The sequence below is a fragment of the Arctopsyche grandis genome, chromosome 10 (assembly GCF_051622035.1).
Source record: "Arctopsyche grandis isolate Sample6627 chromosome 10, ASM5162203v2, whole genome shotgun sequence".
Lineage (NCBI taxonomy): Eukaryota > Metazoa > Arthropoda > Insecta > Trichoptera > Hydropsychidae > Arctopsyche > Arctopsyche grandis.
This window is the reverse complement of record NC_135364.1, coordinates 22594898-22617102: the sequence shown is the minus strand read 5'-3', so window position 1 is coordinate 22617102 and position 22205 is coordinate 22594898. Positions and strand designations below refer to the sequence as shown.

At 36.5% G+C, this 22205-nt stretch overlaps 3 protein-coding genes across 4 annotated transcripts; 2 read left to right on the top strand and 1 right to left on the bottom strand.

Annotated features, from left to right (window-relative positions):
- The first annotated feature begins 8341 nt into the window (after positions 1-8341).
- LOC143918339 (replication termination factor 2) lies at positions 8342-10594 on the top strand. The gene is made up of 4 exons (XM_077440186.1): positions 8342-8810; positions 9544-9723; positions 9794-10006; positions 10086-10594. The coding sequence occupies exons 1-4, from the start codon at positions 8742-8744 to the stop codon at positions 10539-10541; spliced, it is 918 nt and encodes a 305-aa protein (XP_077296312.1). The 5' UTR covers positions 8342-8741; the 3' UTR covers positions 10542-10594.
- A 3525-nt stretch (positions 10595-14119) lies between these two features.
- LOC143917737 (uncharacterized) lies at positions 14120-14535 on the top strand. The gene is made up of 2 exons (XM_077439318.1): positions 14120-14211; positions 14289-14535. Exons 1-2 carry the CDS (start codon positions 14120-14122, stop codon positions 14533-14535), a joined length of 339 nt encoding a protein of 112 aa, XP_077295444.1.
- Positions 14536-15203: 668 nt separating this feature from the next.
- Positions 15204-19793, bottom strand: alien (COP9 signalosome complex subunit 2 alien). 2 transcript variants are annotated; one of them, XM_077440036.1, is made up of 8 exons: positions 19611-19789; positions 18898-19092; positions 18702-18827; positions 18442-18624; positions 18191-18365; positions 17977-18115; positions 16867-17199; positions 15204-16789 (listed from the first exon to the last, which is right to left on the bottom strand). In XM_077440036.1, the coding sequence occupies exons 1-8, from the start codon at positions 19662-19664 to the stop codon at positions 16645-16647; spliced, it is 1350 nt and encodes a 449-aa protein (XP_077296162.1). In that variant the 5' UTR covers positions 19665-19789; the 3' UTR covers positions 15204-16644. The 2 variants fall into 2 exon arrangements, with proteins under 2 accessions (XP_077296162.1, XP_077296163.1); XM_077440037.1 differs by having other exon boundaries at positions 16045-16789; positions 18457-18624; positions 19611-19793.
- Between the last annotated feature and the right edge of the window lie 2412 nt (positions 19794-22205).

The window sequence follows — 22205 nt, the reverse complement described above, 5'->3', positions numbered from 1 at the left end:
AAATATTTATTTATATCCCCTTTCCCCAGGTTTTCCTCCTTCCTTTGATATTTGCGTTGTATACAGAAATATGCAATATACCACGTTTCTTCGCGACTGTGTCAACATTGAGAGGGACAATTAAGGACTTTGGTAGTTCCTTGAGTATAGTAAGTTTTAAATGGTTCGGTGATTAATCCGCAAAAAGTGATCTCACGCACGTCACTAAAATCTCGATTATGGAACATTTGGCACCCAATTACTCCATCAATCGAAATTTACCAACGCGGAATATTATACTAACGAGTACTCGAGTGCCAGATATTCCGTATTCGCGATTTTTGTGGTATGCGCGCGATCGCAATTTGCGCAATAATCCGTTTACCATTTTAAATGTGTGGATAGGGAAGAATAATTTCTACCGAAGTTTGGTTGAGTTACTTAAGCGGGGGCGTCATTTCAGCTTTTCCCAGGAGGGGGGGCAACATTTTTGACCAGTAAGGAATGACTTAAGGGGGGGGGGGGGTGTATTATATTAAAAAAAAATAGTGTATATGAATTTTAACTATTTCTTTTAATCATTTTTTCAGTAATAGAAAGGTAATCCTATTCAACAATTTGTTTTACAAATATCTTTCAAAGCAAGAAAAACAACAAAACAAAATATACATATTTGGGAGTTAAAAATTTTTTTTCTGGGAAAAATCGGCGGAAAAAAATATACCTGCCAGTGTTCTAAAAAATTTCAATATTCTATTTTTGTTGGTTTAGTATTTTTATTCAAATTCATAATAATACATTAAACAACGTGAATAGTCCCGTTCAAATCTAAGGGGGACGGCTGCCCACCCCAGCACTATGCTTAAGTAAAGGATCTTTACAGGGACGCTATTTCGGCTTCCTTTTTTATGAAGGAAGCTTCTAATCTACACGCTTAAATTTTTCTGCTCCTCCAAGCTTTTAGTAACGAATAATCGATTTGATAAAGATTCATATTTTTACATCAAATCACATGCCTGTTCTTTGCCTGGTCAGATCTGGGGGGGAGGGTGATTTCGACGCTGAAACTTTTTTTCAGTGCGATTCGTGGAAAATGTTTTTGCAAGTACTGAATATTACCAACTATAGATTTTTTGTTTCGGTGATTACATGCCAAATGTGAATCGCTACGAGGATAACCGCCGCTACGAAAATCGCTCGCGCGGATCTCCTGTAGCACGAAATTCGTCGCACAGGAAAATTGCCGTACAGAAAACTACCCAAATATTGCTCAAGAAATGTTTTTTTACGAGATTTGGGCGATCGCGCGAGCGATTTTAGTAGCGGCGGTTATCCTGGTAGCTAAATTCAAACTCAAGATTTTGACTGCTTTGAAGTCAGAATCGATCACTGTTCGTGTTTTCATCGCGTAGAAAAAATGTGTGTGTATGTTAGATTGTGTATTTTGGAAATTTTTTGAACAACGTATTTCTTATAGAGTTGAAACTTAATATCGGTTATCAAAATGCTTATCGATACGACGTAAATCTTTACCAAATTTTAAAATTATCCGGAAGTGGAAGATCTTCTCTTATAGGCAGTGGCGGACTGGCCATACAAGCGAACATGCCCGATGGCATGTGGGCCCCACTATCTCTTAGAAAATATGGGCCCTCAGTAAAATTAAATAACTTTTTAACTATTTCACGTGTGTAAAAATTTATAGGATATTGCACTTTGGGACCTAAAGTTTGGGTATTTCAACAAAACAAATTTCTTACGATATACACAAAAAAACTAATACCTGCTTTAACAGCCCAAGGATCGGTTAACTTTTTTATTAGGCTCGAAATGTAAGTTTCAAAATTTGCGTGGGCCCTTTTGTCGGGCCCATTTTTAACCTCAATATTATGTACATATATATCAATACCTATGTAACAACTACACAGTGAAATAAAAATGGGAATAAACAAATTTCCGTAAATAATATAAACTGAATTGCCTAAAATAATTTTGATAGGACGATTCATCATCAAAATTTAAATTTTGCGATTTTAAACCAGCGATTTAAATTTACTTCATACTTTCAAAATAACATTTGATTATACTTCGACGATATAGTAAGATTTAAATACACAATTTTAAACAGTTTCCGAATATAAAATCTATTCCTAATCTAGACACATCCATGTATATAGAAATATAGGATAAGGGCCCCCTCCCCAAAATCCCGATTTTCGATTAACATTAATTGAAAATATTATGAATTTTTTTCAGGGACCTAATTTGGGGGGGGGGGCATAGGGGGGCACTTCGTGTGTGATGAGTTCGGTCCAAAAAAAGTTATAGTTATTTAATAAAATTGCGTTCTGACCAAACCTTATCAACTCCAAATTAGTACATACAGAATACAAATATAAATTTTCAACTTGATACGTTAAACATTTTTTACTTTTCTAAGAGGAAAATTTAGGAATTACACATAAAATCGTGAAGAGCAGACATATTTAAAGGGTCGATTAAAATAGTGGAAGAAAAATCCGGTAAACTGCCAACAGGAGTAAACTGTCACTTTCGGTTAACGGATGTTCACGAAATTTTATATATAACTTGGCATTAGGTTTATAATTATAGATATGAAATGTCAGTTCAATACGTTGAAAAGTTTCCGAGAAAAAAATAAAAATACCTCGATCTTATAGGGTAAAAGTACTAGTTCGAATTTTCGCATAATCACAAAACTTTATCTATTATTACGTACATATGTACATACATAGATAAAGTGAAAAGACAGTCGGTAGAAATTAAGTTAATTGATAGTTTTTTAGTGACTCAGTTTGGATGGTCGATTTTTGTTGACTATGTGAAGATTTTTGGAAAAAAAATTTCGCCTGCGGCGCTTTTTTCGCTATTTACATGATATATTTATACAATTGTTTTTTCAAAAATAAGCTTATTTTTTTCATATTTTATAACTCAATAAGGTGTATATGCAAAGAATATTTTCCATTTTTATTCCGATTTAAAAATGAGTTCAATTTGACCAATCTTTGCCTGCCCCCCCCCCCCCCCCCAACCAAAAGCTGAAATGACGTCCCTGATTGTTTTCTACCCAAAGTAAAAGCCGCTTTTATGCCGCATTCTTTTATGATGCATTATATTTACCTAGAAAAAGGGTTAAAACGAAATATACAATGTTATTTATGGATCTACTTTGATTTTGCCATTTTTCATGTACCTAAATTAGTTAATTACCATTTTTGAAAATTTTATTTATTTTTCACCCTTGATTTTTAGCGTGATGGAAAGAAGAAAATTTTGTTATATGGGGGGGGGGACAAATTTTTTTAACCCTGGGTGGGCCCCCTTTGACTCCTGGCATGCACTTATTTCAGTCCCAGTCCGCCACTGCTTATAGGTATCTCCTAAAGGCGCTCAACAGATCTAACCAAAACTATTTCAAATGAAATAAAATTGATAAATTTATGCACTCATATTTTTGAATATTTTATTAGAAAGCTTTTACTTATTTAATGTTAATCTCGGAAACCTTCTGGAGTATTGAACTAAAATTTTATAATAATTATATAAATTAATGTCTTATATAAATTAATGTCTGTGTGTGTATCTCCAATAGGCTCCTAAACCTCTGAACCGATTCCGACTGAACTTTCAGGATTTGTTGTATGCATGTCCGGGAAGATAACTGTGAAAAAAAAACGGGATAAAACGGGAACGGAAACGGTAAAAACGGGAATGAGTGTCATTGCAACGCAATAATTTCAAATGTGTTCGCTGCCTGCGTTTTTCCGACAAATGGGAACGGGAACGAGAATGAGAACGGGAACGGGAACGGAAACGGGAAGGGGAACGGGAATTGCATGCGTTATTATGGCATTGCAACGCATTCCGGGGTTCAGCCAGTAATATATACAATTTAGAGAAGTTCCATCAACCGGAAGTGGCAGTTAACTCTTGTTCGATTTTACTTTCACTATTTTTCCGACCCTTTAAATATATGTACATATGTATTTTTCACAAGAAAATTCAAGTATAATTCTTGAATCAATGTGATAAAATAAGAAAAAATATATTAATGTTAATAAACCGAAAGTGAGATTTTTTTCCTCTTAGAAAAGTCAAAAATGTTGTGACCACACGATTTTTTCCACACTACTGAAAGTTTCAAGCGGAAAACTTAGATTTATTTGCATTCTTTATGTACTAACTTAGAATTGATAAGGTTTTGGATAGAATTCGTAAACTAGAAATAATATTTTTTCTTAAACATTATTTCATTATTTTATTTTGACCTTTTAAATTATTTCTATCTCTTTGATATTTTACGCTCATGATCAGGTTGTAATCTTCCTCAACAAGCGTTTACAGAAAACTTTGACGATAAAGACCTTTCATTGATGATGTCACATTAGGGAACAAAAATCTTGTAACCATAAGTAGAGGTAGGATAGTCACAGTGCTATCCATTGTTCGGCAAACCTTTAACAATGCATTTACAACCTTTGAACAATACACGGCCCCCTCAGGCTCCAGTGACTAACCATAAGTTCATCGATTGTTTTCAATATGCTTTCGTTCGGATGAGAAGGAGCATTATTTAATAAAAAATACTGCTTTCTATGGTAATCCCTTACTTTTTAAAAAATCTTGCACCTCTGGAACTCATTTCTTTTTGAACCAATCTTAAAAAATCTCCCTGTCCATCCATGCTCCTTTCTGACTAATAATCGACGGGAAGAATTTTCATTTCAGTTCCATTAAAAGATCGAGACTTCTTTGCTTTCTCAATCATCAAAAGTTTCATTTCATGAGTTCCTGATGCGTTTCCACAACACATGACAGTTATCCTTTCTTTGGACGATTTATGTCCAGGAGCGGACTTCTCTCTCATTGAAGCCAGTGTTTTTATCGTTTTTATCACTTCCAGACCTGTTTCATCTGCATTATAGGTTTTATCGGGTTGCAAATTTTCTCTTTGCAAATATTCTCGAAATTCGATGCAGAATTCATCAGCAATTGAAAATAATTAAACTTACGTACGTATGTTACGAAAAAATCTGCTCTGAATACACACACGCACTTATTATTTCTTCGCTGATCAAAAGCGACTGAAAGAATTAACGCAATAATAAAAGACATTTAAAGAGGGAACGAAAATCATTTCTGTGAGACATAATTTGTTTCAAAAACCACGGGTATTTACGGTCGCAATCAATCGGTGCGTCTCATAATCATATAAGAAAAAAAATTAATCAAAAATATATTTTTCAAGCACGGATAATCCGCAAACCAGATAATCCGCGCCCGGATAATCGAGACCATACTGTATTAGTGCTCAAATTTGTTTCGAAAATGTTCTGATAGCCGGTATGCGGGAATGAATAAATGGACTATTTCGGTAATTGGATTATTAGTCACATTGCGATCGCTCAAAAGACGATTTTTGCCATGAAAATCGCGAATACTGAATATTTGGCACGGGTGACCGTAAAAAAGTCGAAAATGTTCGTTTACCATGCATACATATGAAAAACGGTTAGTATATATATCAGTGGCGGACGGTAAAAGTCTCTCTCCCCCCGTAGTACATCCTCACTTAATTTGCGCGAGCAGGATACAACAGGAACAAGAGGAACAGGATTTTCCTACCGTATCCTGCGCGCGCACATTAAAAAAGGCTGTATGACAAAAAGAGAGATAATTTCACCGCATGCCACTCATACCCAGCAGCATAGCTCGGACGTTAAGCTTCTGCTTACCGTCAAGAAGGTGCCGGGTTCTATCCCTGAATGAAAATGAATTTTTCAGAGTATGCTGTTGGTCAGACCTGGATTTGTGACTCCAGGTTGATCATTTCCTATCAGAGTTTGCCAATTTTCTCTGATTTCATTGTTGAGACGGTTCCCGGAAAAAAAATTGGCTAAAAATCCTTCCTACCTACTATGTCACCACTATTTGAAATTTGATTGATGTACAATAAAAATTTATGTACAATTCATAGATGTCCGGTTAATTTGCCAATTTTTTCAGTATCTCGCAATTCAAACGACTTATAATAAAAATGCTGCATTTGTATTTGTAATTGGCCAGGAAGGCGCATTGGGATTTACCTGTAAGGCCTTCCTGGTATATATGTATGTAAAAAATATATATTATATATACATAGTACCGTTTACCACGCACCCTTTTTTTATCTTTCGACTTAAGATCTTTCGTTTTTCGATCTTTGCCTTCCGATATTTGCTTTTTCGACCTTTTCACATTCGGTGCCGGGAGGTAGACCCATTTGGCACTCATGTTCTCGTTAGTATGATAGTTATCGTTAATATGCTTGTCGGCTGCCAGATGTTCCGCTATAGAGATTTTGGTAACTTTTGGACGAGCGCTTTGTGACCAATAATCACCGAACTGGCCATTTCACACATTGTAAATTGCGAATACGGAATATCTGGCACTCGAGTTCTCGTTAGGATGATAGTTCGCGTGATTAGCTCTAGATGGGTGGAATTCGGGCGCCAGACGTTCCGCGATCGAGATTTTACTGACATTTGCGAGGGTAATTGGACTATTCGTCACATTGCGGTGTTCACAAAGAGAATTTTTGCCATGAAAATCGCGAATACACAATATTTGGCACTCAAGTTCTCGTTAGTATGATAGTTATCGTTAGTATGGTGGACTTTTCAGCTGCCAGATGTTCCGTTATAGAGATGTAGGAATCTAGCACAACTAGTGCTATTACGAATCAAAACCAGTGATCTCATCATCGATCCTGTACAAACATGCATAGCCCAAGGGCATGGTCCCCTTTGACCATTCCAGAAGAAAGAGTTCATCGCTCTATCGTAAAACGAACGAAACCCAACAGTGATGTCATCAGGCAACCGCAACACATGTCCTGAAAAGTCGTTTACACGTGGCACATGACCGCATTCTCATACGAACGACGTCCTGGCGCTGACCCCACAGCCAGTTTCGGACTGGGACTGAAATTAGTGCATGCCAGGAGTCAAAGGGGGCCCACTCAGGGTTAAAAAAAATTGTCCCCCCCCCCATATAAAAAAAAAAAATTTTCCATCACGCTAAAAATCAAGTGTAAAAAAAAAATTTTTTTTCGAAAATGGGAATAAACAAATTTAAGTACAAGAAAAATGGCAAAAGCAAAATAGATCCATAAATTACATTGTATATTTCTTATTAACCCTTGTCCTAGGTAAATAGAATGCATCATAAAAGAATGCGGCATAAAAGCGGCTTTTACTTTCGGTAGAAAACAATCAGGGACGTCATTTCAGCTTTTTCTTGGGGGGCGCAGGCAAAGATTGGTCATGTGTTCTTTTTTATGTGCATACACCTTATTGAGTTATAAAATATGAAAATAAGCTTATTTTTGATAAAATAATTATAAAAAAATATTATATAAAAAACGAAAAAAGCGCCGCGGGCGAAAATTTTTTTCTAAAAATCTTCACATGGTCAACAAAAATCAACCATCAAACTGAGTCACTAAAAAACTATAAATTAACTTAATTTCTACCGACTGTCTTTTCACTTTATCTATGTACATGCATACATACATATGTACGTAATAACAATAGATAAAGTTTTGTGATCATGTGAAAATCGGGATTTTGGGGAGGGGGCCCCTATCCTATATTTCTATATACATGGATGTGTCTAGATTACGAATAGATTTTATATTCGGAAACTGTTTAAAATTGTGTATTTAAATCTTACTATATCGTCAAAGTATAATCAAATGTTATTTTGGAAGTATGAAGTAAATTTAAATCGCTGGTTGATGATGAATCGTCCTATCAAACTTGTTTTAAGCAATTCAGTTTATATTATTCACGGAAATTTGTTTATTTCAGTAGGTAGTTGTTACATAGGTATTGGTATATACATAATATTGAGGTTAGAAATGGGCCCAGCAAAAGGGCCCACGCAAATGTTGAAACTTACATTTCGAGCCTAATAAAAAAAGTTAACCGATCCTTGGGCTGTTAAAGTAGGTATTAGTTGTTTGTGTATATCATAAGAAATTTGTTTTGTTGAAATACCCAAACTTTGGGTCCCAAAGTGCAATATCCTATAAATTTTTACACACGTGAAATAGTTAAAAAGTTATTTAATTTTACTGAGGGCCCATATTTTCTAACAGATAGTGGGGCCCACATGCCATCGGGCATGTTCGCTTGTATGGCCAGTCCGCCACTGCCCACAGCTATAACACACGTGCCTCGAAAACAGGTCAACACGTGTCCCTAAAACACGTGTCTTGGAAACGAAGACAAAGCATCTGCACACGGCACGCTTCAAGCCAGAACGTATATAAGGCGACGCACCAGCTCCCAACACCAGAGTGAACCTCTGGAGTTCAATCAGCTCACTTCTCCGAAGCTCAACCTCTTCGTACATACAATAACCATTGTAACAATTGAACAAAAATAAACGATCCTCTTCCAAACTCAACTGAGTTTCAATAGGCCGGGAAACGGTCGAAACCTTTAACCCGCCCTTTAGAGATTTTAGTGACTTTGTGACCAGTAATCACCGAACCATTTGCGAGTTCGCTTTGTGCGGAATAGTCATCGAACCGCATGAATGCGAATGTGTGTCACTATTGAATTTTTTTACCTGGCAACCCTAGGTACGAAACAAACATGGCGTCGTTTGACAGCTGTCGTTGAGCGTGTTGTGAGTCACAGATAATACGCACTGCATTAACGACCTTCCCCAAGACTTATTTATAATCTAAAATGGGTTGCGATGGCGGTACCATCCCAAAACGAGATGAGCTCGTCAAACTCAAGAAAAAACCAGAACAGGTCAACATTGCATTTTTTATTCGTAAAATAATCTGAACATGTCATCTCTCATCTTCTAATATATAATTTCGAAAGAGACTTTGGTTCGTAGAATCCATGACGTTAAATTTAATAAAAAAACAAATGAATATTCAAATAAATTTAATAAAATGTTTACTATTAGATTAGCCATGTTTAAACCTTTGCCCACGGCAATAAATAAAGCGGCACCTTTTTCGCGAATTTGTCAATCGAGTTTTCGACCTTAAATACAGATTTTAATATTTACTCAAGTAACCAGATATGTTAATTAACACATAAAGTATTATTTTAAACAATAAAATACATAATATATCTCTTAGTTATGGATTAATTGTCAAATAATCATTCTTCATAATTGTATGAAGACGTGACGTCACTTAAACGAGGCTTCAGTATGGTTCCACAAAAAACAAATTTTTGACTGGTATATATTCATTTTAAGCAAATTGAATAGATGGCATTCAACTCTCAGTAATATATTCAACCAATTTTGAACCTTAAAACAGTTGAAATAGGCGCATATAAGCCTCAAAATCCCGTGCAAAGTTCAGAAATTCTATGGAAGACAGCCGCGCTACAGACTTGTCGCCCAAAGCTTCCATAGAAGACGGCTGCGGGCAAATGGTTAAGCAGTTTATATTACAAACACCGAGCGAAGCCGGATAAAATCACTACTAGTGCACTATAACTGACATTGTTTATCCACTTACAGAAAGATAAAGATGCCGAACTGGCATTCAAATGGAGACATTGTGCCCTATCTCAACAAGTACTACAACAACCGATTGTCGCATGTAGTCTTGGCAGACTCTATACCAAAAGTACACTGATAGAATACTTGCTCGATAAATCCAACACATTGGAAAACATGAAACACATCAAAAGTTTAAAGGTAGACTTGTAAAACACTATGCTTTGAGGCTCTCGTTAGAACCCTGCAATAATCCAATATAACATTTTAGGACGTGAGAGATCTGAAATTGACCAAAAACCCGGCATACAAAGACAAAGCCGAGAAGACCGAAGGCGCTATCGATGAACGTGGAGCACCGTACATATGTCCGGTCATAGGTTTGGAAATGTCCGGCAAGTTTAAATTCATATTCATCTGGTCATGCGGTTGCGTCATGTCGGAGAGAGCATTCAAAGAAGTCAAAATGAAGCTTTGCCATTTGGTATTTAACAATTCATTATATATACATTCCACATGTGTACATATGTTTGATTTATTTAATACTTGCTTTTGAATTTTAGTGCATGGAACCATTTGAAACGTGCGATGTTGTCGTTATAAACGGTGCCGAAGATGAAATTCCTCTGATGCAAACCAACATGGAAATTCGCCAAACGAAGTTAAAGGAGAAAAAAAAGAATAAAAGCAAGGCAGAACCAAAACCAGTAGAAGTACCTGTCAATGAAGAAGCATCATCGTCCACGTCAAACTTCGCCGTACCGAAAATAAACGACACTAAGACAGTAAAACCGACTACAGGGAAAGACTCGGAGTCTAGTAAGATAGTCAAATCGGGCAAACGTCCGGCAAATTCGAAAGACATGCAAGATCCAGTATACAAAAAGACTAAGGACGATTACAGCGTAGCCAAGGATCCTAAGGCAACGGACGTTTTCAAGTCCCTCTTCACGACACATAGATCGGAGAAAGATCAAAAAAGAGCGCATTGGATCACTTATAATCCATTCTATAATTGAAATATGTATTTATAAGTTAGTTTATTAATAAATGTACGATTTACGATCACTATTTTGGCATTATTATTTACTAGTGCTGTGCCCGATGGAATATCATCGCATGGCTTCTGGCTTATTAAGCTATTAATTAAAAGAAATGTGTCGGTCCTGTGTTCGATCCGCATGCGGTATTTTTTTTAAATATACATATTTAATTTAATATTTATATTTAATTGTAATGTGAAAAAAAATGGTATAAACTATCTACCTACCTACATATAAACAATATGAAATACCAATAAAAAAATAATTATTTAATTAATTAACCCTTTGAATGCTGACCCAGTCCATAAGCCTGAAATTCGCCGACGGGCTTTGTTTTTTGAGTATGTAAAAATTACTACCCGCTAAGCCTTTCCAGGTAGCTTTGAAACATGGGTCGCATAATGCGCTGGAGGTGGGGAATCTTCGAAAGACAGCCTACAGTCCGAACGGCAGGGTAGTGCCGGATTTTTACCGGCTAAACCCCACCCCCGACCTCCACTCTATGGGACTTCTGTGTATTACTTCAAAGAGTGGTGGTCCATTCATTCATCTTCGTTCATTCTTTGTTTCTAGTCGTTCTTTCTTTCTTTGTTCCATTCATCTCGCATGCATTCTTCTCTCTCGTTCATGCGCCTCCTTCTTGCGCATCACCGTTGACGCGAACGTGTCGATGATTACCCAAGCTTCCATCTTCTCTATTAGCTTCTTGCCCAGGTTTTCAGGTCACTCCGATTTCCTCCATTCTTTCTCTTTCTTCCGCCCAAGCTGGGCACCCAAAAAGGGTATGCTCTGCGTCGTCCACTTTGGCTTCGCAGTGGTAGCATTTTGTTTCGGCCTCCTTTTGTATCCTGTGGAGGTACTTGCCAAAGCAGCCGTGGTCCGTCAGCAGCTGTGGCAAGTGGAAACTGGTGTCGCCGTGTTTCCTCTCGACCCAGTCGCCCACGGATGGGATGATCCTGTAGGTCCAGCGTCCCTTACATTCTTCGTCCCACGGCCTCTGCCAGCACCTCATCAGCTTTTGCTGTATCTCCTTCCGCCTGCGTGTCTATAAAGACTGGTTTAGACCGGAATTTCTGAATTGATAACCATAGCAGAATTTCTCGATGGAAATCCCTAACTGCTGAGTATTTTAGATTGTGAGCATTACATTTTAACAACAATGAAGAAAATGGAACAAGTTTTGAAAAAATACATTCATTAATAGACTTGTTTATTTTATATTGTTGCAAGATATATTAAAGAGTCTAAACACACCTTTACAAAACTCGAAATCCTCAGCGGTAGTTATCTAGGGTTTGTTTGGATCAGCTACAACTTTTATACCTGCTTTCTATTGGATTTCTAAATAATTCTAGTTGGAAATGTTGGCAAAATTTTCAATGTGGAGGGCTTTCAACAGAAAAGACGTGAGCACTCGAAAGGGTTAATTAAATAAAATTTTAATAGATGGCGCTAAATACTCTAGAGACTAATTGCCCTAGAGGAAACATTGGTAGCAAACAGTGCATATAGAAGTTTTTGTTGATATGTTATTATGGGTTCGGTGATTACTGGTCACAAAGTCACTAAAATCTCTATAACGGAACATCTGGCAGCCGAAAAGTCCATCATACTAACGATAACTATCATAGTAACGAGAACTTTGCCAAATATTGTGTATTCGCGATTTTCATGACAAAAATTGTCTTTGTGACCACCCCAATGTGACGAATAGTCCAATTACCGTTATTATGTTCGTATTATATTAGTACGTTTTGCTGGCAGTATTTTAACTGTGACGTACATATGTCCGATGTGGTGCAAACGATCGACAAGCGCCAGACAGACTGAACCACAGATTAACGACACGTGTACTTTATGCGTGCGCACTGCTCGCACTTATACTAAGCGAAATCTACTCAAAGTCCCGACATACCTACCCTGTATACGTTCTGTGCTTCTGATACTTCAGTTCAGAATTTTTCCTTATGAAACTCGCCAGAAAGATCCAACTCAATTTTAATAATTGCATCTGTGCACATCGAAAGGTTACTCGTCATCTGATGTGCAATCTATCATTCGTGAAGTCGAGAATTGCGTTTAAAGCAGCCATCCAGTTAATCTGTGGTTCAGTCTGCCTGGCGCTTGTCCCACCCACACCCACATATGTCGAATCGAAACGACTTATCGCACACAGAATAGCGCTATTATATTATTTATATACCTATGTACATTTTTTATTTATTTTACATAGATATATACCAGGATGGCCTAACAGGTAGACCTCAATGCGTCTTCCTAGACAATTAATTACAAACATTACAGCATTTTAAATACATAAATCGCTGTATTTCAAGAGGCTGAAGAACACGAAATTAACAATTAATTAATTGATTTTGATTTTTAAATACTTTTTATTATGACGAAATTATGTTCACAATACATCTTATATCTATTTTAATAGCTACTGATCTACTAATCATTTTCTATTTTACAATTTAATTTAATTTGGTTAGTAATCATAGTATTATATTATTCTAATGTTAATCTACAGCATAATAGGAAAAAGAGCTCAAAAACCTATTTACAATCCTTATAAATGTTCATAATACATCTAATACATAATATTAATTAAAGACTCTCTAAAGTCGATGACCTAAAGCAGATTGTGTTTAGGTAATCTGTGTTTATACCTGAAGGGTAAAGACATTTTGTTGTAATCACCGAAACTCTTCAAAAGTGTGTTAGTATGGTTATTAGTGATTCTGTCATAGAATCTACTGGTTAGTTTGTTAGTAATGTCTGTAACAAACGGAATATTATATATGGCATGCAGTTTTTTCAAGTTAGTATATATGGGTGTATTATAAATTATTTTTAGGGATTTATTTTGTATTACTTGGAGCTTGGAAAGATTAGATTAGTATTCGAGGCGTTATTCCATACAGGTGAACCATAGGTTAATAATTGTAATATGAGCGCGCAATATAATTTTATTTTATTTTGAGTTGATAAAGAACTATGGCGATTAAATATCGGATATATTGAGGATATACCCCGCATCGCCTTGCATTTCGCTGCCTCAATGTGAGGTACCCATCTCATTCTTTTATCAAACGTTACTCCTAAATATTTTATTACTGACTGCCATTTCAGACTTTCTCCAGAGGGGATTTTCAGATCTGAACTTGGCATAATTAATTAATTAATCCATAGAAACATCTATAGATTTAGACTTGTACATACATTTTTACATATTGTACCTAAATCAAATTCAGATATTTGTGACATAGCGGGTAGGATGGATTTTGCCAATTTGATGGAGGAACCGTTTCAACAATGAAATCAGATAAATTAGCAAACTCTGATAGGAAACGATCGACTTGGAGTTGTAAATATTCAAGTATAACCAGCAGTATTAAAGATTAGCACAGGATAGAACCCGGTAACCTCTCGGTGCTAAACATAAACGCACCCACCGAGCAAAACTGCTGGATATATAAAACAAGTAATTGTCATGGAAACGTTACAAACGCATTGATTAAACATTACACGACTGGATTTATCGTCGTACCATGGCTAAATTATCCATTAAAGAACAATGTTCGGAGTCGGACCATTCCACAGTCTCTTTATATCCTAGTTACACCAATATAGAGATTCGCTAGTGAGTGTTGTCATTGAACTATGTCCTTGTTCGCATGATTCAGTTCGATGTTTGAAGCCGTTTCGTTTTACTTCTAGTGATACCGAATGCTTGCATCGGTATTGGCGATCTATCGCAGGGTACAATCGTCAGTTCATGAAAGAGTTGCTGTTGATCGAAAGAATGCAAAACAAGGCTTTGGAAGGTGTCAAGGTTCACAGGGAGTTCACCCAAAGCGTCCTACATCGCGTAATACCGAAGAGGGGCAACATGAAACATCTGTGCAAGATCGAACTCACTCCGAAAGACCAGCGGCGTCTGCAATTGCTGCTCAAACGCTTTTAAATATTGTTTCACATTATAATAGAGTATATAGTATCCTAATCTGGTACATAGTGCTTCTAAATATGTCTATAGAATTCAGATCTAGCATTGGTGTGTGCCTCGGTGACAAATTTTAAGCTAAATCATATAAAAAAGGTCTATATATTATAAGGTGGCCATTCGTACTGATTTTACCAGTACAATACTGGTTTTTTGGGTATCAATGCGTCCTAGTAAGTCGTGAGATAAAACCAGTACACTTTCTTAACCAATAGTATCTAATAGAAGGATTAAAATATACAAATTCTTCAGTAAAAATGATATTTTCTACAAAAATATTTGATTCGTGTTTTTTTTGTTCGATTTTAATAGCACTGAGCAACAAAAATCATGTTTTTAAGTTACCAAAGCCGAAACTAATCAATCTATACAAGTTTCACCCACTAAATTCGAATATGCCAATGATTTTTGTTGGTTTGCTTTCGTTTATGAGATATGAGCGTTTAAAAAAATGCTCGTTTTTTTGGATTTTGCCGTCTATAACTCGAAATCTAGTATTGCTATGCTAAAAGTGAGTATTGGAATCAATAGTCAGATGTTTTTTCTATTGATTGTGATTTTTATTTAAAATAAAAACGTGTGATTAAAATTAAATACAATAAAAAATGTAAACATAAAAAAGTACAATAAAAAATGTTTATTCGCAGTACTAATTTTTCTATTCATACTTAAAATTTAAATAAAATAAAAGAGGTTTGTAAAAACGCATCTAGTCTTATTTCTTTTAAATTAGCAAACTCATTAATGATATCGTGAAATATTAAATCACTCACTAATTTATGTTCTATTGACAAATGGCACATAATAAAAAGAGCGATCTTGACTTATTACAGATTTCAAATAATTTTTCGATTATTATTAATCCGCTGAAACTTTTTTCAGCCGTAGCTATAGTCACTGGCATTGTCAGAAATATGTGTATAACTGGTTTAATATTTGAATAAGATTCTTGTAAATCCCACTCGCTTAGTACATTCAAAATATCCAAATGATAAATAGTGCTCGGATCTATATTTTACAATAAAAAAATGACTTGCATGAATGGGTACCCACTAATTAACAGTATTTTAAATGAAACCTTTAATAAAAGTATTGTTCATATTGTATTTATCGTCTTAAGAATGTTTTGCTTCACGCTCTGAACGTCTTTCAAATTTTTGTACCCTCGGCAAAATTCCCGTTGCCAATGCCTTAGTATCATAGAAGTAGAATGCATAGAATGGTCATTGTTAACAAAAGTATCGTCTAAAAGCGAGCCATCGAAGAGAGACAAGAGAGAGAGAGAGACGAAGTTTAGCAAACAATGAACAAAGGCTGAGAGCGATTCTATGCTTAGTACTGTTCTCTACATATGTATTATTTTATTCCGGTACATTCAATGTATTTATTTTTTACATAGATATATGTATACCAGGAAGGCCTGACAGGTAGACCCCAATGTGCCTTCCTAATCAATTAATAACAAACATTGCAGCATTTTTATTGCATAAATCACTGTATTTCCAGAGGCTGAAGAACACGAAATTAACAATTAATCCATTGATAAATCTATGGACTTGTACATAAATCAAATTCAGATATTTGTGACAGCGGGTAAGATGATTTTTGCCAATTTGAGGAACCGTTCCAACAATGAAGATCAGTTAAATTGGCAAACTCTGATGAGAAACGATTGACTTGGGAGTCATAAATATCCAAGTCTAATCAGCAGTATTAAAGATTAGCACGGGATCGAACCTAGTAATCTCTCGATGCTAAACATAAACACCACCACTGACCCATATATGATATGGTTCGGTGTAATAAAATGAATGAATAATGAGATTACATACTTTATTGATCACAAATATATATATAAAAATATTCAAAGTAACAATTCAGTATAAATTATGTAACTCGATGTGATGTTTCAAAATAAATCAAATATTCACACATTCACTTTCATTACTTGATGGTAATACAATACTGGCGTAACGTTGAACCTTTCATAATCATATCTTCAATTTCAGACATACAAATCCGTTCAAATCATACCATTTCATAAATTAATAAAAAGCGGCAGCAAAACATTTAAGCCATCTTATTAGTGACAGCCAAATGAAGTGAAGCGAGCTGGTTCGTCCATTTGTCTAATGCGTTATATCTAGCGGCACACCGAGATTGTTTATCCAGTTCCAGCACTTGGTTCACTTGATCGATACGACCTCGAATTGTACTGAAATGATAAAAAAAAAATCGCACGTTAACAAATGATACGTGTGGTTTTTAATTGGTATTTAAAGCGACAGTCACCTGTCCAGTATGCACGAGACGAGTAAGCTCTCGACCTCGGATGCGTCGATGTTCAACTCTTTCGATATGAACGGAATATGAATGCGGGTGTACGGCTTGATTAGTTTGATTAGGACTTGGGTGCGGATGTTGCGCAGTAGATCTTCAATGTGCTCTCGGATGAACGGGTCGTCCATGATGTTGTTGCGGTTGTGTTTGAGAATGGATTCGAATTCGTTTATGTCGTTGTTTTGATACGACACGACTAAGTTGGTCATGGCGAGTATCTCCGGGTCGTTTTTGTACGGCTTTGCTTCCTGAGAGTCGAAGGGATTGATACCGGATTTCATGAGCCTGAAAGTGAAAGGATTTTGAATATAAAAAATGGACAGTTTGCAGACTCGGTGTGGAAATATCCAGTGCAGAAAGTGCAGAATAGAGCAATGCGTGCAATTTTGAATGTGAGGAAACGTAAGAATGTAAGATGAATTGAAATGGTTGGACATTAGAATTTATCAAAATTTATATATAAGCTAGATAAGAATCTATTACCCGAATATTTTAATAATCATATAGTTAGGAATAGAGATATACATAATTATAAAACGATTAATAGGAATAAATTAATTATAGGTAAAGATAAGAAAGCTAAAACTGCAGGTGTTTTTCACAGAGGTGTTCAAATGTACATATAATGCCCTTCCTATAGGCATTAGAAGTGCTAATAACATTGATGCTTTCTTGAAGGGTGTTAATGGATACCTTTGTGGAAGATGATTTATAATTTTAGTTGTTATTTTGTGTTATATGCATAGAAGTAGAATGCATAGAATCGCTCTCAGCCTCCAAAAATGTTGCTAATTCTGCGCGAAACTCTGCGCAGCAGAGTTTGTTCATTGTTTGCTAAACTTCGTCTCTCTTCTGACTTTCCGTCTCTCTCTTCGATGGCTCGCTTTTAGACGATACTTTTGTTAACAATGACCATTCTATGCATTCTACTTCTATGGTTATATGCATTAGCAGTTTGCTATATATATATATATATATATATATATATATATATATATATATATATATATATATATATATATATATATATAAATAAATAAATAAGTGTTGAATTTTTATTACATGTTTGCTAAGACTAAATATTTTAAGCAGGTTGTTCTTCTAGGACTGCCGGATTCGTCGTAATTTTTAAACGCCTCGAAGAAGTCTGTGTGAGCTTTTTCAAACTCTCCTTCGCGCAGATGCATTTTGCCACCACATTCTAAAATACATAGATAGGTTAAGTTTCGGTCATAATAAACTGTTTATAAACATTGTGGCTGTGTAGTTGCTTTACCTCTAATGACACCCATGATGAGTGGATGAGGAATGGCTGATTTAATATGGAGTGATTGCTCGTACAGAGTTTTCAACTTTTTATTGTTTTTTTGCGCCGTATACATCTGTATTTCTAATGCGTAAATTTCAAGTAATTGAGTGCCTTTCTTCAAGTCATCCTCACCGTCATCGGTCTGTAAAAATAAATTACAATATGAGTATGTACAGTCACAAAGGTGACGTAAATGTATTGCTGCATTTGAAACTTGCATAAAATACAAATACCTGGCAACTCTGATGCAATTGCTTTAAAATTTTGGCAAGTTTATTGAAATCTCCTCGGTCGTAATAGAGCTTGCCAAGTTTTGTGTTTGTTTTGAACCAAAGTCTATCGTTTTTAGCATCTTTTAGCGCTTCCAAGGTCGTCTCGTAAAAGTCTTGCAAAAGTTCCATCTATGTTTGTAAAAAAAGAAAGTCGTACAATTTGCATGAATATATTCAAAATAAAAAAAATGAACGATTCAAATTACATTTCTCGAAGTCGATATGTAATCCAAAATTGAATTGATAGACTTTTCCGAGTGGTTCCTCGTCACTGCACTTTTGATATAGGTCAAAAGTTGCTTATATCGATGCATCATTTGACGGTAATTAGTCTGGAAAACAAATTCAATGAGAAATATATGTACATATTATACACATTTAAGTGTAAATGGGGGACATTACAAGTTTAAAGTTGATTTTAATCATTTGCTTCAATGCTTTGAATCCCCATTCGCCCTTTTCACCACCTTCTAAGTCAAGAACTTTCTGGAAACTGGTCAAAGCATTTCGAGGGTCGTCCTCTTTCAAAGCTTTACTGTTATAATATTGGTTCTCCAAATCGACGTCCGGCTCGGAATTACTATCTTCAGAGTATTCCTGAAAATTAATAATGTTTAATATAAAAAATATTGTTTTTATTTTATGTGAATATTGTCAAAAGCTATCTATAGGTATATTAATATTAAACATTGGAATTTGAAAATGAAATTATCGTTATCATACTTTAAACAAAGAAAATATCATTTATCAAAATATTATAATATGATGACTTTATGATGAAAATATCAAAATATCATAAAGACATATAAATATGATGACTTTTATAGTATTTTTTTTTTATATCTACATAGATTGACTTCTAGAGTAAGTTGTCGGATTGTTTCCTTATACTTTTTTTTTTTTATAATAATATACTAGAATAAGTTGGAAATCGCTATAAAGTTATTTTGTTCGGTGCCGCGAAAACAATTCGTTATAATGAAAGTTTCATTGTAGCATAATTCGACTAGATATTACATTTCGAACAAATAGAGGTTAGGTCAAAATATGTATAGTGTATAGTGATGAGCGAAAATAAAAGAATAGATTTGTAAAGAAATGTGCAAATATCTGACCAGTCCATAGTCCTCCTCCTCTTCGCACATGAAATCATCGTCTCCATCAGACATATCTGCCTCCGGATATCAAATGCGTCTCCAGCCTCAGCGTCAGATCAGACCGAAGCGATCACTCCGGCTGACAGCGACTCGAGCGCCGGCAAAAAGTGTTGCCATACCCAACTCTTAATACCAACATGTGAAAATTCGACATCAAAATCGCAATAAAGAGCGATCTCGCGCACGACACTAAAATCTCGATCACGGAACATCTGGAACCCAAAAACTGCATCAATCGAAAACTATCAATGCGATATATTGTACTAACGAAAACTCAAGTGCCAGATTTTTGTGGCGACGATTGTCGTGCGCGCGATCGCAATTTGCGAAATAATCCGTTTACCATATTTTATAACATAAAAATATGTAACTAAAAATATTTATTTATTGTTTTTAAATGTATATATCTTATATCTAGACTAATATATAATTTAGAAAGAAACTTTGTATGTATGCAACTATGCAAAATTTGTATTGTAGAATCTGTGAAGTTATCGAAAAAATCTCACTGTCTATGACGACGATATCGATTTCGATTCCGTTTCCAGATTACTTTTTCAGGTTCGGCACCAGATTTGTAGGAATCTCGTCATCGTCATCGTCATCGAAACATTCGAGAATATTCCACAACAACAAACCACATTCCTTGCAGAACTCACCACACGTAAACAACACGTGCACTTCTTGGAATCAATCGCCAGTTCCTTCGAGAATGTTCCACCCCTCACACTCGAGCGGAACAAAACCAGTCGAACCACACCTGCAGCCATTATATTAAACTCAAGCGGAACGGTGCCAAATCCAACTCAAGCGGAACGGTGCCAAATCCTTCGAGAATGTTCCACCCCTCACACTCAAGCGGAACAAAACCAGTCGACCCACAGCATCAAGCGTCGACACACAGCACCAGACCAGTCGACCCACAGCATCAAGCGTTGACACACAGCACCAGACCAGTCGACCCACAGCAGCAAGCGTCGACACACAGCAGCAGACCAGAGACCTTCTGAACATAGCCGAACAACGAGCCAGCAACACACTGCCGCATCCAGAGACCTTCCGAACATAGCCGAACGACGAGCCAGCAACACACTGCCGCATCCAGAGACCTTCTGCACATAGCCGAACAACGAGCCAGCAACACACTGCCGCATCCAGAGACCTTCTGAACATAGCTGAATGCCGAGCCAGCGACACTCTACCATATCCAGAGACCGCTGAACGACATACTTTTGCCCAAATATAATACCTTTGTACAACCATAGGCAAACAATAAAACTAAATAAAACAAGCACAACAGTGTTTCGTTAGGCTGGGATACGGTCAACACTCCAGTACCCCGCCTACAGATTCTTTTTTCATTTCCGGATCTGGATGTTTTTAGCCATGTTTAAGCGGTTTATATTACAAATACCGAGTGAAGCCGGGTAAAACCATCAGTTATGTATAAAATCGGACGCGATGTATGTGGGTATGTGGTAGACGCATCAACCAGTCATGTCGAGGAGACTCAGGGAAGCGGAGTAGCGGGGAAGTGGGGGGGGGTGTGGTGCATCTGACATGTGCGACGTCAGGCCGAGGGACGAGTGACGTCAGTGACGGGAGCATACACACATCCATGAAGCCACACACACACATTCATTCATCGTTTCGAACGGGTGAACGTGTTGGATCGTTGAGATTTGGGCAGTTTTGAGCAATATTTAGGTAGTTTCCTGTATGACAATTTTCCTGTGCAACAGAAGATCCGCGCGAGCAATTTTCGTAGCGGCGGTTATCCTGGTAGCACATTTGGGATGTAATCACCGAACCGAACAGACCCAATAAGTGCGCACGCGCGCCTATAAACTACCTTACATTATATTTATATTTTATATTTAATTTATTATTATAATAAATGGATAGATAATAAGGATAACAAAATAATGATCAATGTGACCTGGCAAGTCTTACAAAAAAAAAAAAAACAATAAAAATTGGCAATCATTCATCACATTCAAATAGACTCGTGTTAATTCTCATGAAACTAACCAGTTCATCAACATGACAATCAAACAGGTCCTTCAGGTCTAAATTCTTCTCAAAGATAGTGAATCAAAGCCTAGAATAGCTCGGAAAAAGGCAGTGGGAAATAAATAGGGGCAGTGCCGGCTTTACACCCGATGGTACCCTAGGGCAATTTTTTCTAAACACCTGTAGGAATCTCGTCATCGTCATCATCATCGAAACATTCGAGAATATTCCACAACAACAAACCACATTCCTTGCAGAACTCACACACGTAAACAACCCGTGCACTTCTTGGAATCAATCGCCAAATCCTTCGAGAATGATCCACCCTTCACACTCGAGCGGAACGAAACCCAGACGACGCACACCTGCAGCCATTATATTAAACTCAAGCGGAACGGTGCCAAATCCTTCGAGAATGTTCCACGCCTCACACTCGAGCGGAATGAAACCCAGACGACGCACACCTGCAGCCATTATATTAAACTCAAGCGGAACGCCCCTACCAATCGAGCGGAACCAAAACGGTCGAAACACGCCGCC

Bases quoted from the DNA above. Each gene is read 5' to 3' on its own strand.
- LOC143918339 (XM_077440186.1), top strand. From the start codon at position 8,742: ATGGGTTGCGATGGCGGTACCATCCCAAAACGAGATGAGCTCGTCAAA. The intron at 8,811-9,543 runs GTCAACATTGCA...ATCCACTTACAG, and splicing joins TCAAGAAAAAACCAGAACAG to AAAGATAAAGATGCCGAACT. The intron at 9,724-9,793 runs GTAGACTTGTAA...ATAACATTTTAG, and splicing joins AACACATCAAAAGTTTAAAG to GACGTGAGAGATCTGAAATT.
- LOC143917737 (XM_077439318.1), top strand. From the start codon at position 14,120: ATGGCTAAATTATCCATTAAAGAACAATGTTCGGAGTCGGACCATTCC. The intron at 14,212-14,288 runs GTGAGTGTTGTC...TTTTACTTCTAG, and splicing joins ACCAATATAGAGATTCGCTA to TGATACCGAATGCTTGCATC.
- alien (XM_077440036.1), bottom strand. From the start codon at position 19,664: ATGTCTGATGGAGACGATGATTTCATGTGCGAAGAGGAGGAGGACTAT. The intron at 19,093-19,610 runs GTCAGATATTTG...ATTAATTTTCAG, and splicing joins AGGAGGAGGACTATGGACTG to GAATACTCTGAAGATAGTAA. The intron at 17,200-17,976 runs GTAATAAAAATT...TTTCACTTTCAG, and splicing joins TATTTAGTCTTAGCAAACAT to GCTCATGAAATCCGGTATCA.